The sequence below is a fragment of the Narcine bancroftii genome, chromosome 6 (genome assembly GCF_036971445.1).
Source record: "Narcine bancroftii isolate sNarBan1 chromosome 6, sNarBan1.hap1, whole genome shotgun sequence".
In the NCBI taxonomy this organism is placed as follows: Eukaryota; Metazoa; Chordata; class Chondrichthyes; order Torpediniformes; family Narcinidae; genus Narcine; species Narcine bancroftii.
Genome location: NC_091474.1, coordinates 11,304,368 through 11,317,792, shown reverse-complemented (window position 1 = coordinate 11,317,792; position 13,425 = coordinate 11,304,368). Strand labels below are relative to the sequence as shown.

Below are 13,425 nucleotides of genomic sequence, written 5' to 3'. Positions count from 1 at the left end.
ATTAATAAATCTTTAAATTTCTTTCAAAATTCAGAGGGAAAACTTAACACTTTGCAAAGAACCAAGAACCTCACTAGTTTCTCTTGCCGTTAATCTAAATCTTTTTGATCTTGACAATTCAAGGTAGACAAACTAATTTGTGACAAAAAAATTATCCATTTTAACCTCATCACTTTTTTTGTTTAGTTCTCTCAATTAATTTTCCTCAGAGCATTTGGGAACAGACAATAATGGCAACCTTGCTTTTGCCTTGCCAAATCCCAAGTAAACAATTCCAGAGGATTGTAATATGCAGCCTGGAGTTTACCACATTTATTTTCTTAAATTTAAAAAAAGTTTTTAAAATTCCAATTGGTAAATGCAAAATCTTTATCTGGTATTGAACTTGAGAAAATTCTACACCCCATTTTTTGCTCTGCGGCAGATCAAACTCGGGGTGGAATTACTTTTTAAATTTCATCTACTTCTGTTTTTTTGACAATTATTTTTAAAATAGAAAAAGTTTATGAAATGCAAAATACAAATGCACTTGAAGAGGCTGAGTGAATAGATTAGGCAGATGACAGAGCAGAAATTTAAATTCAGCTATAGAACCATAGAATGCTACAGCACATAAAACAGGCCATTTGGCCCTTCTAGTTTGTGCTGACCGTTATTTTGTTAGTCCCTGTGACCTGCTCCCATTCCATAACCCTCCAGACCTCTCCCATCCATGTATCTATCCAATTTATTCTTAAAACTCAAGATCGAGCCTGCATTCACACCAGCTGCCAGCTCATTCCACATTCCTACCACTCTCTGACTTTTCCTCTTTCAGCTTAAAACTGACCTCTCGTATTTGTCTCCCCCAATCTACTCTCATCTATGCCTCTCATAATTTAGTAAACCTCTATCAAACCTCCCCTCATTCTTCTTCGCTCCAAGGAATAAAGTCCTAACCTGTTTAATCTTTTCCCGTAACACAACTCCTGAAGACCCGGCAACATCCTAGTAAATCTTCTCTGCACTCTTTCAATCTTTTTGACACCCTTCCTGCAGTTAGATGACCAGAAATGCACACAATATTTCAAACTTGGCCCCTCCGATGTCTTAAACAATTTCAACTTAACATCCCAACTCCTACACTCAATACTTCGATTTTGAAATATTTTCTCAATGATGAGACTAAAAGCTGCACAACAGTGGCACAAGTTAGATATTGAGTTCAGGCAAAAAAAAAATTAAAGGTGAAAATACAGGCAGCACAGTAAGTGCTGTTACAGCGCCAGTGATTGGGATTCAAATCCCTTGCTGTCTGTCAAGAGTTCATATGTTCTCATGTCTGCATGGGTTTTTCTTCCCATCAATCAAAACATCCTGGTGTTGTAGGTTAATCAGCTGTAATTGGGTGACACAGGCTCCTGTGCCAAAAGGTTCTTTTACTGTGCTGTATCTCTAAATTTAAAATCTAATGTTAATTTTTGTAAAGGGGAACACAATGCAAGTCTGAAGAAATATATCTTATATGATCAAAAAATTTGGCCAGCTACAAAAATCTTCAAACCTATTTACTTTGAAAGCTGTATAAATTCAGCAGAATATTAGAGATTAACAGGAAAAATTTTGAGGAGAGGTTGAGTTTACAAGTTTCAGCTGTGATCACCGTACATACAGAAAACTGCTTTGTACGATCCACAATACAGAACAAAGGTTTGGAAATTACAACTCGGATCATGCAAATTAAATTGTCACCATAATAATTAATACGCAGCATAAAATTGACTCACTTGTGTCAAAATGTTAAAAATGGTCATCCTTAGAGCTTCAATACATCTAAAGTGGTTTACAAATTTACAACTTACCCAACAAATTTGTTCATGTACCATCTCTGCTCAGGGACTTGACGTGGTATTTGATTGGTGCGCACAGGGTTATCGTAAGGTTGCTTTCGAAAACCAAAGTAATAGCCAAGATAGACTAAAGGAAGGGAGATGCCAAACCACATGCAAAGAAGAGCCAACATTGTAGGAAAGGGAACCTTTAACATAAAAATACAAAACAGCATGAACCAAAGGTTTTTGCAAAGACTGCCTACAAAACTGAAGAAACTGATCTGGGAACCAAATGCATGTCCACTTTGCAAAATTTAACCTTGTAAAATTCGACTACACCTCACCTTCCGCCTGGGCGTCCTCCAGGTGGATGGCATTAATGTTGACCGGGTTCTGTTAAAACCACCCCCCCCCCCATCCCCATCTTTGTCCCCCTGTTCTTTCCTCTAGTTCTGTTTCTCTCTCTCTCTCTTCCCTTTTCACTCTGTCTCCTTTCACAGAGATAAAATCCATTCTTATCTTTCCTCTTATCATATCCAAATTATGTCTTTTGTTTCTTGGTCTGAACTACTCCCCCTTTTTTCTCTCAGTCTTTATTCAAAAACCTGCCTGCTTTTTGCTTAAACCTTGAAAAAGGGCTCAGGCCCGAAACATCGGTAATGTATATCTACCTCCTATGGATGCTGTGAGACTGGCTGAGTTCCTCCAGCATTTACTGTGTTTTTACTACAATCACAGCGGCTGCAGACCTCGGTGTTTCAAACTATACTATGAGCCACATTAAGTGATTCTGCAATTAAGAGTTTAAAACATCTAATTGAAAAACATAACCAATTACTGTTGAAAATCAGAAGCAGATACAAATGATTATCAGGCATAATGAAACAATAAGTGAAAATATAGGATGTTCCACGGACAGTGTTTTATTAAAATGTATTTCATTCCTCAGTATTATTAGGCAATCAGAACAAATATTCAAGAATATGTTTTCTATAGCGAACCCAGAAATTAAAAATGTATTCACAGATGCTCAGACATTTGTACCTTTTGCGAATAAAATTTCAGACAATACCAACACTACTACTTACACAAGTTTTCAAAAGACAGTGAACTTAATTCAATGCAGTATTTGGAGTCCTCAATTACAGCATCAGTGGGCAAAACCCAACATGCATACACTATCATGCTTTGGGATTTTTTTTAAAACAAGTAACAGCTGTCCATAAACTTCTCCAAGACTAACCTAGTGTGTGGCAGTGACACAAATTACTCTTAATTTAAAAATAAAGATTGATTTACAATGAAACCATATCAATACTTACAGCTCCTGATGAATGTTTTCCCCAAATAAAACAATTTAGGACAAAACATAATCCAAATACGATGCCAGGATATAGAGTAGCAGTCTGTACAGAAGAGAATATAAGTCAACCATAGGCAGACAGTAAAAAAATAAGTACAGTAAATTTTTTTGATGCAGTGTCGCAAAGTGTGTGAGGCCTCCCAGTGGCCAATCATTTCAATTCCACACCCCACTTGCTCGCCAACATGTCTGCCCATGGCCTTGTGCACTGCCAAACTGGAGCCACCTGCAAATTGGAGGAACAACACCTAATATTCCACCTGGGTTACACTCCAACCAGATGGCATTAACAGTGACTTCTCAGTTTTACATTAGGCCTCTTCCCTGTCCTCTTTCCTCAAGCTCCCCAACTCTTGTCTCTATTCAGAGAGCCATCCCTCCCCCCCACCCCTCAGGGATTTTTCCCTGTCCTCTCACCCATATCCACCTATGATCCCTTGCTTGTTGGCCTGTGCACCTCCCCTTCCGCACCGCCCCCCCCCCCCCCCCCCACCTCCTTTTCATTCAGGTTACCTTAATGAAGAATTCAGGCCCAAAACATTGGTTATACACTTTTGCTTCCTATGACTGCTGCATAACCTGGTCTGTTTCTCCAGTGCTTTTGTGTATTATATTGTATAAACAACCTGAGTCATTGGATATCCAATGCGCTTACTAGCCAAGAATGTTGCAGAACAAGGCAGATAAATTATACTATTTTTGATTGGTGCTTTTTGCACGTAAACAACTTCCAGTGAAGCAAGTCTCTAACCAAGTATTATTATAATACATTGTCCTCAAGTTCTTCAGTTAGATTACAAATATTTCCATAAATAGAACTCCAGTCCCAGTGCCTAAGGTTAAAAAAATGGCTCTACATCTTCAACACCTAAAATAATGCACCATGAAAGTAAAATCAATTTATAATGAATAATATAATGGGTCTTAGCTAATAACAGAAAATCTTGACCTCTGAAATGCCTTTAACTATATTACAGGCAATATTCAAATACAAGCCATTATTGTCCAATGAAATCTACTCCCATAACAATTCTGGTAATTATTATGGTGATAATTGTCTCCACTGCCTCTCACCTCACTTTACTGCACACATTTCCTGAAGCATTGTCTCTACCATGGAGTTCATCAATAGTAAAAGTTAAAAATGTGCAAAATTTACTCTGATGTTTGCATTATCTTCAAAGTATACAATTTATTAAAATTACACTATACTGAAAATACCCGTGTTAAAGTGTCCCAAAAATAACTCAAATGTTTGGAATCCGGTTCAAATAAGAATGAATAATGTACATACGCAAAAAGCACCTTTCCTCCATCGGTGGCCTTTTAGAGTGCGGTATAAACGGCCAGCAAAATAACCACCAAACAATCTGAGGGGAAAAAACAACTTTTCTGTACAAATAAATAACCATTAACTATAATCTCCTCATAACATTTAGTACTGCATCTTATTGTATAGGTATAGATCTACAAAGCACACATGCCTCACACCAAATCTCAGAAATTCATCCACTTGCACTGGACTTTACCAGCAGAACAGGAATCAAGCAAAATGTTGATAACTAATGTTCACCTACTGGAATGCTATTTCCTGACCTGGAATCTTTCACCCAATCAATATAAGACAGCAGTCTCAATGTTCCACCCAACTAAGAACTGAGCAAACATTCTCCATGGGAACAGCTTTCATATTTGTTAATATCCAAAAGATTTCAGACTTCTAGGGACATGTCAGAAAAAAAGGTCTAGCTATTCACTGTTACATACATCAAAACTTATCTTGTGCCAACATCATCTCGCAAAAGACAGTTCTGGATGACTTCTTGACACGTCTTGTGTTTCTTCCACTCAGTCCCCTACTGTTCAAAGAACTCATGGTCTCAAACTTACTGTAATACATCTCCATCAGATTGCTTGCTGATAGTCTCATCTACAATAGTTACCTTTAAACTAACTGATCATTCATCTTCCACTCCCTAAAAACTCAAGACAATCCAAAACTCTACATCTTGTATCCTAATATAAATCATCCCAATCAATCACTCTTAAACATTTGATGACTAAGTATCTGCTGGTTTTAAAAGGTCAAGTTGTCAAATCTCATTGTGGCCTTTCTCTAGTTCTCATCCAGGCCTACAATTCTCTGTAAACCTCTAGTTTTTGCCTCTTGCACATCCTGATTTTAATAACACCATTAGCATTTATCTATTTCCCTCCCTAAACATCTCACTTTTTCCTCCTTTTGAAGCTTCTCATAATCTCTTACTTCATTGGTGCTCATCTACTTAACACCTCCTTATATGTGTACAGACTCATAGTAGATTGGTTATTAGATTTGTATCCAGAAATCTGGACCATTGATTCAGAGGAACATTTGAATTTTACTTTAGAAGCCAGGAACAAATATATTACGAATATACATCTGGTCTCAGTCGTGGCTGTTCAGATAGGATGCATGCTATTCCTATCCATTCTGGTCTGCCTGAATAATGTGATCAAATTTTAAATTTATTGTCAGGATACATGACATCACATACAACCCCAAGATTCTTTTTTTCTGTAGGCGAGGCAAAATTACCACTTATTGATAGTTTTTAAAAAAACTGTTCACAATGTACACATGTAAACAAATAAAGATCTGTAAACATAACAAATGTAAATAAACTGACTGCAACAGAGAGAATTTAAAAAAAATAAAATAAAATCAATAAAGTGCACAAGTAAGAGTCCTTAAATGAGTCCCCGGTTGAGTTTGTTGTTGAGGAGTCTGATGGTGGAGGGGTGGCAGTTGTTCCTGAACCAGGTGATGCAAGCCTTGTGGGACCTAGACCTCTTTGCTGATGGCAATAATGAGAACAGAGCGTGTACTGGGTGGTGTGGATCCTTGATGATTGCTGCTGCTCTCCAATGGCAGCGTTTCTATATTCTCGATAGTGAGGAGGGTTTTGCCTTTGATGTTCTGGGCTGTGACCACTACCTTTTGCAGGGCTTTACACTTAGTGGTATTGGTGTCACCATACCACACCATGATGCAGCCAGTCAGCACACTTTGCACCACGCATCTGTAAAAATTTGCGAGGGTTTCCGATATCACACCAAACCTCTGCAAACTCCTGAGGAAGTAGAGGCGCTTTCTTCATGATGCCATTAGTGTGTTGGGGCCAGGAAAGATCCTCCAATAGTGACTCTCAAGAGCTTAAATTTGCTCACCCTCTCCATCTCTGATACCCCAATGATCACTGGATTGTATACCTCTGGCTTTCTCTTCCTGAAGTCAACAATCAGCTCCTTAGTTTTGGTGACATTGAGTGCGAGGTTGTTGTTGGTGCACCATTCACCCAAGTTTTCAATCTCCCTCCTGTGTGCTGACTCATCACCTTTCTTTATACAACCCACTACTGTGGTATCGTCGGCCAATTTGTAGATGGTGTTATTGTCATACCAAGCCGTAGGTGTAAAGTGCATAGAGTAAGGGAACCTGTGGTGCTCCAGTACTGATGGAGATTGTAGAGGAGATCTTCTTACCAATCCTCTCTGATTGTGGTCAGGAGATCCAGGATCCAATTACACAATGGGCTGTTGAGTCCCAGATCTTGGGGTTTGCTGATCAGTTTGAAAGGATGATGGTGTTAAATGCCGATCTACAGTTGGAAGAGAGCATCCTGATGAATGCATCTTTACTGTTCAGGTGTTGCAGGGCTTTGTGCAGAGCCAGTGAGATGGCACCTGCCACAGACCGACTTGAAACTGTCTTTTGAAGTGGGCTACAAACCATAATTCTAGTTGAGAGGAAAAATAAAAAGCTCAAGCAAATAAAATAAAATTGCAGATACTGGACACCTAAAAATGCTAGAAACACTCAGCATTCCAGACCACATCAGTGGGGAGAAACAGTCAATATTACAGATCAAAGACCCTTCATCCGCACCAGGATTCCCTCCAACCTGATGTTATTGTCTTGAAGGCCCTTTCTTTTTTTTTTTTTGAAGGCCCTTTCTTAGATGGATTCCAACCTGAAACATTGACGGTTTCTTTTCTGACAGATGTGGCTTGTTCTGCTCACTGTTTCCAGAATTTTCTTTTTTTTGTATAAAATGTGAAGCTACCAATGTTGTCCACATCGTGTGGACAAATATCAAAATTTATTGAAAAGCCCCCTGTGAAGTGCCTTGAAGTATATTACAAGCACTATTCAAATTCAAGCTATTATAGTCCAATTAAAGCCACAATTACTTTGTTAACAATTATGGCAAGTTAACACGTCATTCAATTATTATAGTGATACTTCTCTCTTCACCTCACTTGACTGACTGCACACTGCATGCATTTCTTCATTCCATTTCCTTTCTGCGGCTCATCAAAATAGCAGGAGAAAAAAACAGAACACCAGGAATGTGGTGACTTAAAAATAAAATCTGGCAGGTAACAAAAATGTGAACAAACAAAAATGGTAGATATACTCAAGTGATGCAACGTCTAATTACTGTCTAAAGAATTATGTTCCAAAATTTACTTCACTGAAATGTTTATAAAATGCTTTAAAAAGGAAAATAATAAAGACAAAAATTAATGACAGTATAGGTCCTGCTTTCTGCACTTAGACAAAACTTTTTAAAAGTTTATTACTTTTGTGGCCAATTTTCATTCTGCTCTGACTTTGACATGGATCATGATTGATTCTTCCCTTCTATTTCCTATCACTGACTCCATCCAGATAAGGAAAAGACATATTTTATAGACTCCACAGCCATCTTGACTATATTTACTTCCATCCTGCTACATCAAGAATTCTATAATTTCCTCGATCATAAGACCTTAAGAAATAGGAGCAGAATAAGGCCATTTGACCTATTGTGTCTGATTCAATGTTAAGACTTTGTTTTCCTTCCTCCCAAATCATGGTTAACAAATTTGAGTTGTGCTTGGACTTCTTTCCTTGGAGTGCAAGAGGCCAAGGGGTTTACAAAATCACCAAGGGCATAGAGAAGGTGACTAATCAGTCTTTTTCCCTGAGTAGCAGACTCTAAAAGTAGAGAGCATAGGCTTAAGGTGAAGTGGGGGTGGTGGTGGAAGTGCTGGCGGGGGGGAGGCGGGGGAAAGAAGGATTAAAAAAGGGATTGAAAGGGCAACCTTTTTGCATACATAGAGTTGTGCATATATGGAGTGAACTGTTAGAGGAAGTGCAAGAAGCTGGTTAAATTACAACATTTAAAACAAATTTGGACAGGTGTGTGAAAAGATTAAGAGGGATATGGCCAGGCAATTGTAATGAGCTCAGATGGGTAACTTGGCCAGCATGGACAAGTTGGGCTGAAGAGTCTGTTTTCGTGCTGTATTGCTCGAAGATGCAATGTAGATTTTTTAAAAGCCTGAACTTGATGGGTTTCAGCAATAAGTTCTAAAGCTAGCTTCTCATTTAGCAACTGAAAATGCAACACTTTTGGTCAGATGCATTGGGAGACAAAAAAAGGAGGAAGTATGATTGTCTCATTTCTATAAAACACCTGAGCTGTTTGTAAAGTTGCTCATCCATCTGCTTGACAATCCATTTATATACAAAAACAAATGAGGAAAACATCTTAAATTGCACACACGATTGAAAATGCCTTTTCAGTTAACATACCCCATGAACATGAAGAGAAAACAAGCAGTTGTCATCAGTGCCCCTCTGCTGGATGGTGAGAGCATCCCTAACATGGCAACAACTGAAAATGATCACATATGCTGCATTAGTAAAATGGTTTTTAAAATTACAGCTATTTATACTTTGAAGGTACAGATTTTAAATACTCACTGATTACAATTAATATCATGCAGAATAACTGGATCCCTGATCCTAAAAGAGAGCTGAGAATCATGGGATAGTACGGTGGCCTGAACACATCACCATGGACCAGTTTCCAACCAGATTCTTCCATTGTGTCTTCCTAAGAATAGAAAATCAAAGGAATTTCATGTTAATAATGGCACTTTGCACCTTTCACTTCTTAACCAGCATACAACTCAAATCTACCATGAAATCAGATAGGACATTGTTTTTGGCATCTCCTAGGTAAAGCATCCAGCATATCATATTAAAGAGACCCAAATAAAAGGACAGAAGTGTAAAGGATTTCAAACTAAAATCAGTGAGTCAATAAAATAACTAAAATCTTTTAAATCAAAACATTTTTGAAATGAAAACAAAAATAGCAGAAATATTCAACAAACCAGGCACCATCTGTTCAGGGGAGCTTAGCAAACAAGTTTGATGACTTTTTATTGATCCAAAACATCAGCAATCAATTCTCGTTCTTTCTTTCTCTCGCCATAATAATGCTATAGAACTGTGTTTTAATTTGATGTCTCACTGTATAAAAGTATTTTTGGTGGACAGTTACATTAATATCAACAAATATCTACTGAGAAAAATCATTGTTTAGTTATGCCTAGTTAATTGTGTACAAGTTAACCGATGATGCATTTCTTTTTTTCTCCAAGCTTGTCGGCAGCAACACCAACACTCTCCCGTATTGATGCATTTCTCAGTTGATTATTTTTGTTCACTGGTCTATGGCAGAATTCAAGGCCTCACCAGATCACTAGGAGGTGACAATAAGCAGTTTTCTTGAATCGTTGTTGCTTTTGTGTGAGAATAAATAACAGCAAAATGTTCACAAGGAATTTTAAAATTTTGATGCATTGAAGGAAAGAACTTGATGGAGAATTGTATTATTGCAGATTCATTGTAATATATAGAAAACTTTTTATAAACATAGCCACTTTCTCGTCTTGAAAATTTACTGATATCAGGTAAGACAAGAATTTCCTGGAAAGCAGCAATAATTTTAAAGTCCTATTCCCAGTCAGATTCTACTTCAGATCACTGAGTAAAATACATACAATGTCATCTTCTCGGTTATAGTTTGCGATGTCCTTCCTGAGTGTTCGAATTATTATCATGCTGAGGATTCCTGAGAAAAGAAGAAAAACTTTATTACATAGTATTTACGGAAGCTTTGTGTTAATATTTTAAGATTGTTGGAATAAAGTTTTCATTTTAGTTCAGCGACCATACCAAGACACCAAGATGGTTCCTCAAGAGTGAGTGAGTGTGTGTGGGTGGGTGGGTGTGGGTGGGGGGGGAGATTAGAGGATTTCCCAAAAATTGAAATTTGAGCATTTGGAGGGAGTATCACAAACCAAACCAGTTACATCTCATGCTTCTGCCATGAGTTCAAGGCATTGGTGCTACACTTTAAGAAGAATGTGGTCACATTGGAGAGAGTACAATGAGGTTCAACGGGACATTGGAATGCAACCTTGGGTTAAAGGGAGAGATTGTATAGGCAGGGCTTGTTTATCCAAAGGTATCCAGAAAAGGCAGCATGGGTTTGAAACGCAAGAAGGAAGTTGAAGGGGGACTTGCAGGCTCTTTAAAATCAGAGTGCTGTCCAGCTTGATGACAGGTGATTAGCAGATTCAGCCCTACCACATATCTTTACATGTTGACATGACTGGGTTTTTTTTAAAATCTATCCACTGTTTGGATATCATAGTTACAATTCCCATAGTATTGGTACAAAGGAAAAAATTGCCAGTTAAATGTTTAAATTGCCAGTTAAATGTTTACATACATCTGCAGCAGACAGATATTTGGGACAAAAATATTCTAAAGATTCTCATTATAGAGGCATTTTCTTCTGTAATTAAGTGAGTCTACTCTTTGGATGGAAAATATATAAAACTGCTGAGCAACTAGGGAAGAACTTAAAGAGGAAGGAGGAGAATCCAGTTGACATGGTGTATGTAGGCACTAACTGCACCAGAGGATGATGAAACTTTGTAATTTTTTTCCCCCAGTGGGGTTGTAGGAGGCTGGATTACCATTATACCCTCAGTTCTAGTCAACAAGCTTCAAAGCCTGGGTCTCTGCAACTGGATCCTTGACTTCCTCATCAGTAGAGCACAGTCAGTACAAATTGGAAACAACGTCTCCTCCCTCACTAACAATCAACACAAGTACTCCTCAAGGATGTGTGCTTAGTCCACTGCTCTTCCCACTCTACACCCATGACTGTGTGGCCAGGCACAATTCAAATGCCGTCTACACATCTGCCGATGACGTGACTGTCGTCAGCAGAATCAGATGGCAATGAGGAGCATACAAGAGTGAGAGAGATCGGCTAGTTGAGTGATGTCACAACAATCTTGCACTCAATGTTAGCAAAACTAAGGGAACTAAATGTTGACATCGGGGGGGGGGGGGAAGTCAGAACATTGAGGGATCAGCAGTAGAAAGGGTTCACATCAAAATATTTGCATATATCGCCACAAATCTTCCTCAGAATCAGTATGATGACTTTACATGTCAAAGATAGTAAGTCTTCATAAATACAGTAAGTCCAGCAGAGAAACAAATTATACATCCTCAATTGATCAATATTACATTCAAACTTTGTCACACCCTTGTTTACCTAGTTAATGCCAGAAGTTGCTCTTTTTTTTTAATCTGGAGCCCCATTCCACACAAATTTATATTTTGCTTCAAATAAATCTGCAAGTAGTCCACTTTTTAAACTATTCTGAGAAAGAGATTAATGTGAATTTTACTTATGATCATTTTACATTTGTAATCCTAAATTCTGGTCCCTTTCACAAATGGCATCAGCCTCCAAGGTTAAGGCTTGAAAATGTAGATATAAAGACTTCCTTTCCACAAAGTGAAAAATGTAGCAATAATAAACTCACCAGAGAGGAAAAAGACTACAACTACTGAATTCACAATTGAGAACCAGTGTATCTGTACATCACTCATGGTTAAGTAGGTGTCCCAGCGAGATGCCCATTTAACAGGACTACCCTGAAAATACAAGTTAAAAGGAGTTCTGCAAAAAAATGCATTATTTATCTTCTCCATAAATCATCTGGATGTTACTGTGATATTAAGCAGTTTTAATGTGTAGCAGATTAATTGCAGTCTGGGGAAACTTTTTACAATAATCTGAGGCCAAACAAGCAATACAGAAGTCAATCATATGATTATTTTCAGGTCATATTGACGTATTTATACATAGAAACAAAAACAGATGTTTTATAGTGCATTATTGTTGCATGGCTTTATGGGTCATACTGCTCAGATTTTCAGACTCAAACTTTAACTCAACAAAACATCCCAAGCAATTCAAGTTTGGAGTAAGCCCATAAAAGAAAATCATTCAGAGCAAATGCCAGAGATAATTTTTTTCCCCCCTCAAGTTCATTTGCAGGTTATCGATACTGCTGTATTGCCCATTCCTAATTGCTTCTAATACATTTGAATGGCTTGCCAGTTAATTTCAAAGGGCAGAATTAATCACAATGTGGCGGATCAGAAAGGGTAAAGAAAGATTTCCCTTCCCCAATGAAATGAGAACCAAATGCATTTTTACGTCACATTTAACTATATGAATTTTACATTTGTCCACAACAGTACTGAAAATATTAATTACATTTATAATTTCCCACTGACATGGCAAGTTTTCAACTCTTCTCGAATACTTGAACTAAATCAGTGATCACAATACTCCATGGATTATTAGCCTCTAACATTCTGCTTACCTCCCAACGGACAGAGTAAGTAAAAAGGACATCATTTTCTTTCTTTGGATCAATCTCTTGCGGAAGAGAGCCAGCAGCCTCAGGCAGGAGACAGTTTCCCTTTTCATCAGCTTTTAGATCTGGGGTAAAATGTGTAATTTGGCACAAGTAAATACTCCAAATCAAAATAAGTAACAAAACACATATTTAACAGAAAAACACCAAGTGCTGGAGAAGCTCAGCAGGTCAAACAGGGTCCGTCATGTCGCAAACCGACGTTTCAGGCCTGAACCCTTCACAGCATTGTTTTTACTTCAACCATGTGTCTGCAGACTTTAGTGTATTACTTCAGATATTTAACTGGAGACTTAATTTATTACAATACAGTATTAAACTGCTTGTAATTTAACTTGCAACTAAGTTTTCCGCTCCAGGATTGTTGTTTATTTGAAATGTTTTTAGAGGAATTCATCTTTCCAAAACTATTAAGGGTTTTAAACCTAAACATTTATATGGGGGAGAGAAAACAGGTACAATTAAGCTTTTGAAAAATACCACTTTATTTCCAAGCAGTAGCATTATTATTCAAAACAAGATTCCACAACAGCAATAAATCTCCTCTATTAACTTAAGTGAGGAGACACTGGCTGGAATTTATCAGATCTTTCAATCTCTCCTGAGCTAGTATTAACT

At 37.8% G+C, this 13,425-nt stretch overlaps 1 protein-coding gene across 2 annotated transcripts in view; it reads right to left on the bottom strand.

Annotated features, from left to right (window-relative positions):
• tm9sf4 (transmembrane 9 superfamily protein member 4) overlaps positions 1–13,425 on the bottom strand; it is a 45,965-nt gene that overhangs the window by 7,193 nt on the left and 25,347 nt on the right. For both annotated transcript variants that reach the window (XM_069883912.1, XM_069883911.1), the window contains exons 7-14: positions 12,754–12,872; positions 11,905–12,016; positions 10,057–10,127; positions 8,969–9,101; positions 8,798–8,879; positions 4,469–4,544; positions 3,134–3,217; positions 1,842–2,017 (exon numbers count right to left, since the gene is read on the bottom strand). In XM_069883912.1, coding sequence (XP_069740013.1) covers positions 1,842–2,017; positions 3,134–3,217; positions 4,469–4,544; positions 8,798–8,879; positions 8,969–9,101; positions 10,057–10,127; positions 11,905–12,016; positions 12,754–12,872 — 853 coding nt within the window. The remainder of the gene's footprint in view (positions 1–1,841; positions 2,018–3,133; positions 3,218–4,468; positions 4,545–8,797; positions 8,880–8,968; positions 9,102–10,056; positions 10,128–11,904; positions 12,017–12,753; positions 12,873–13,425) is intronic.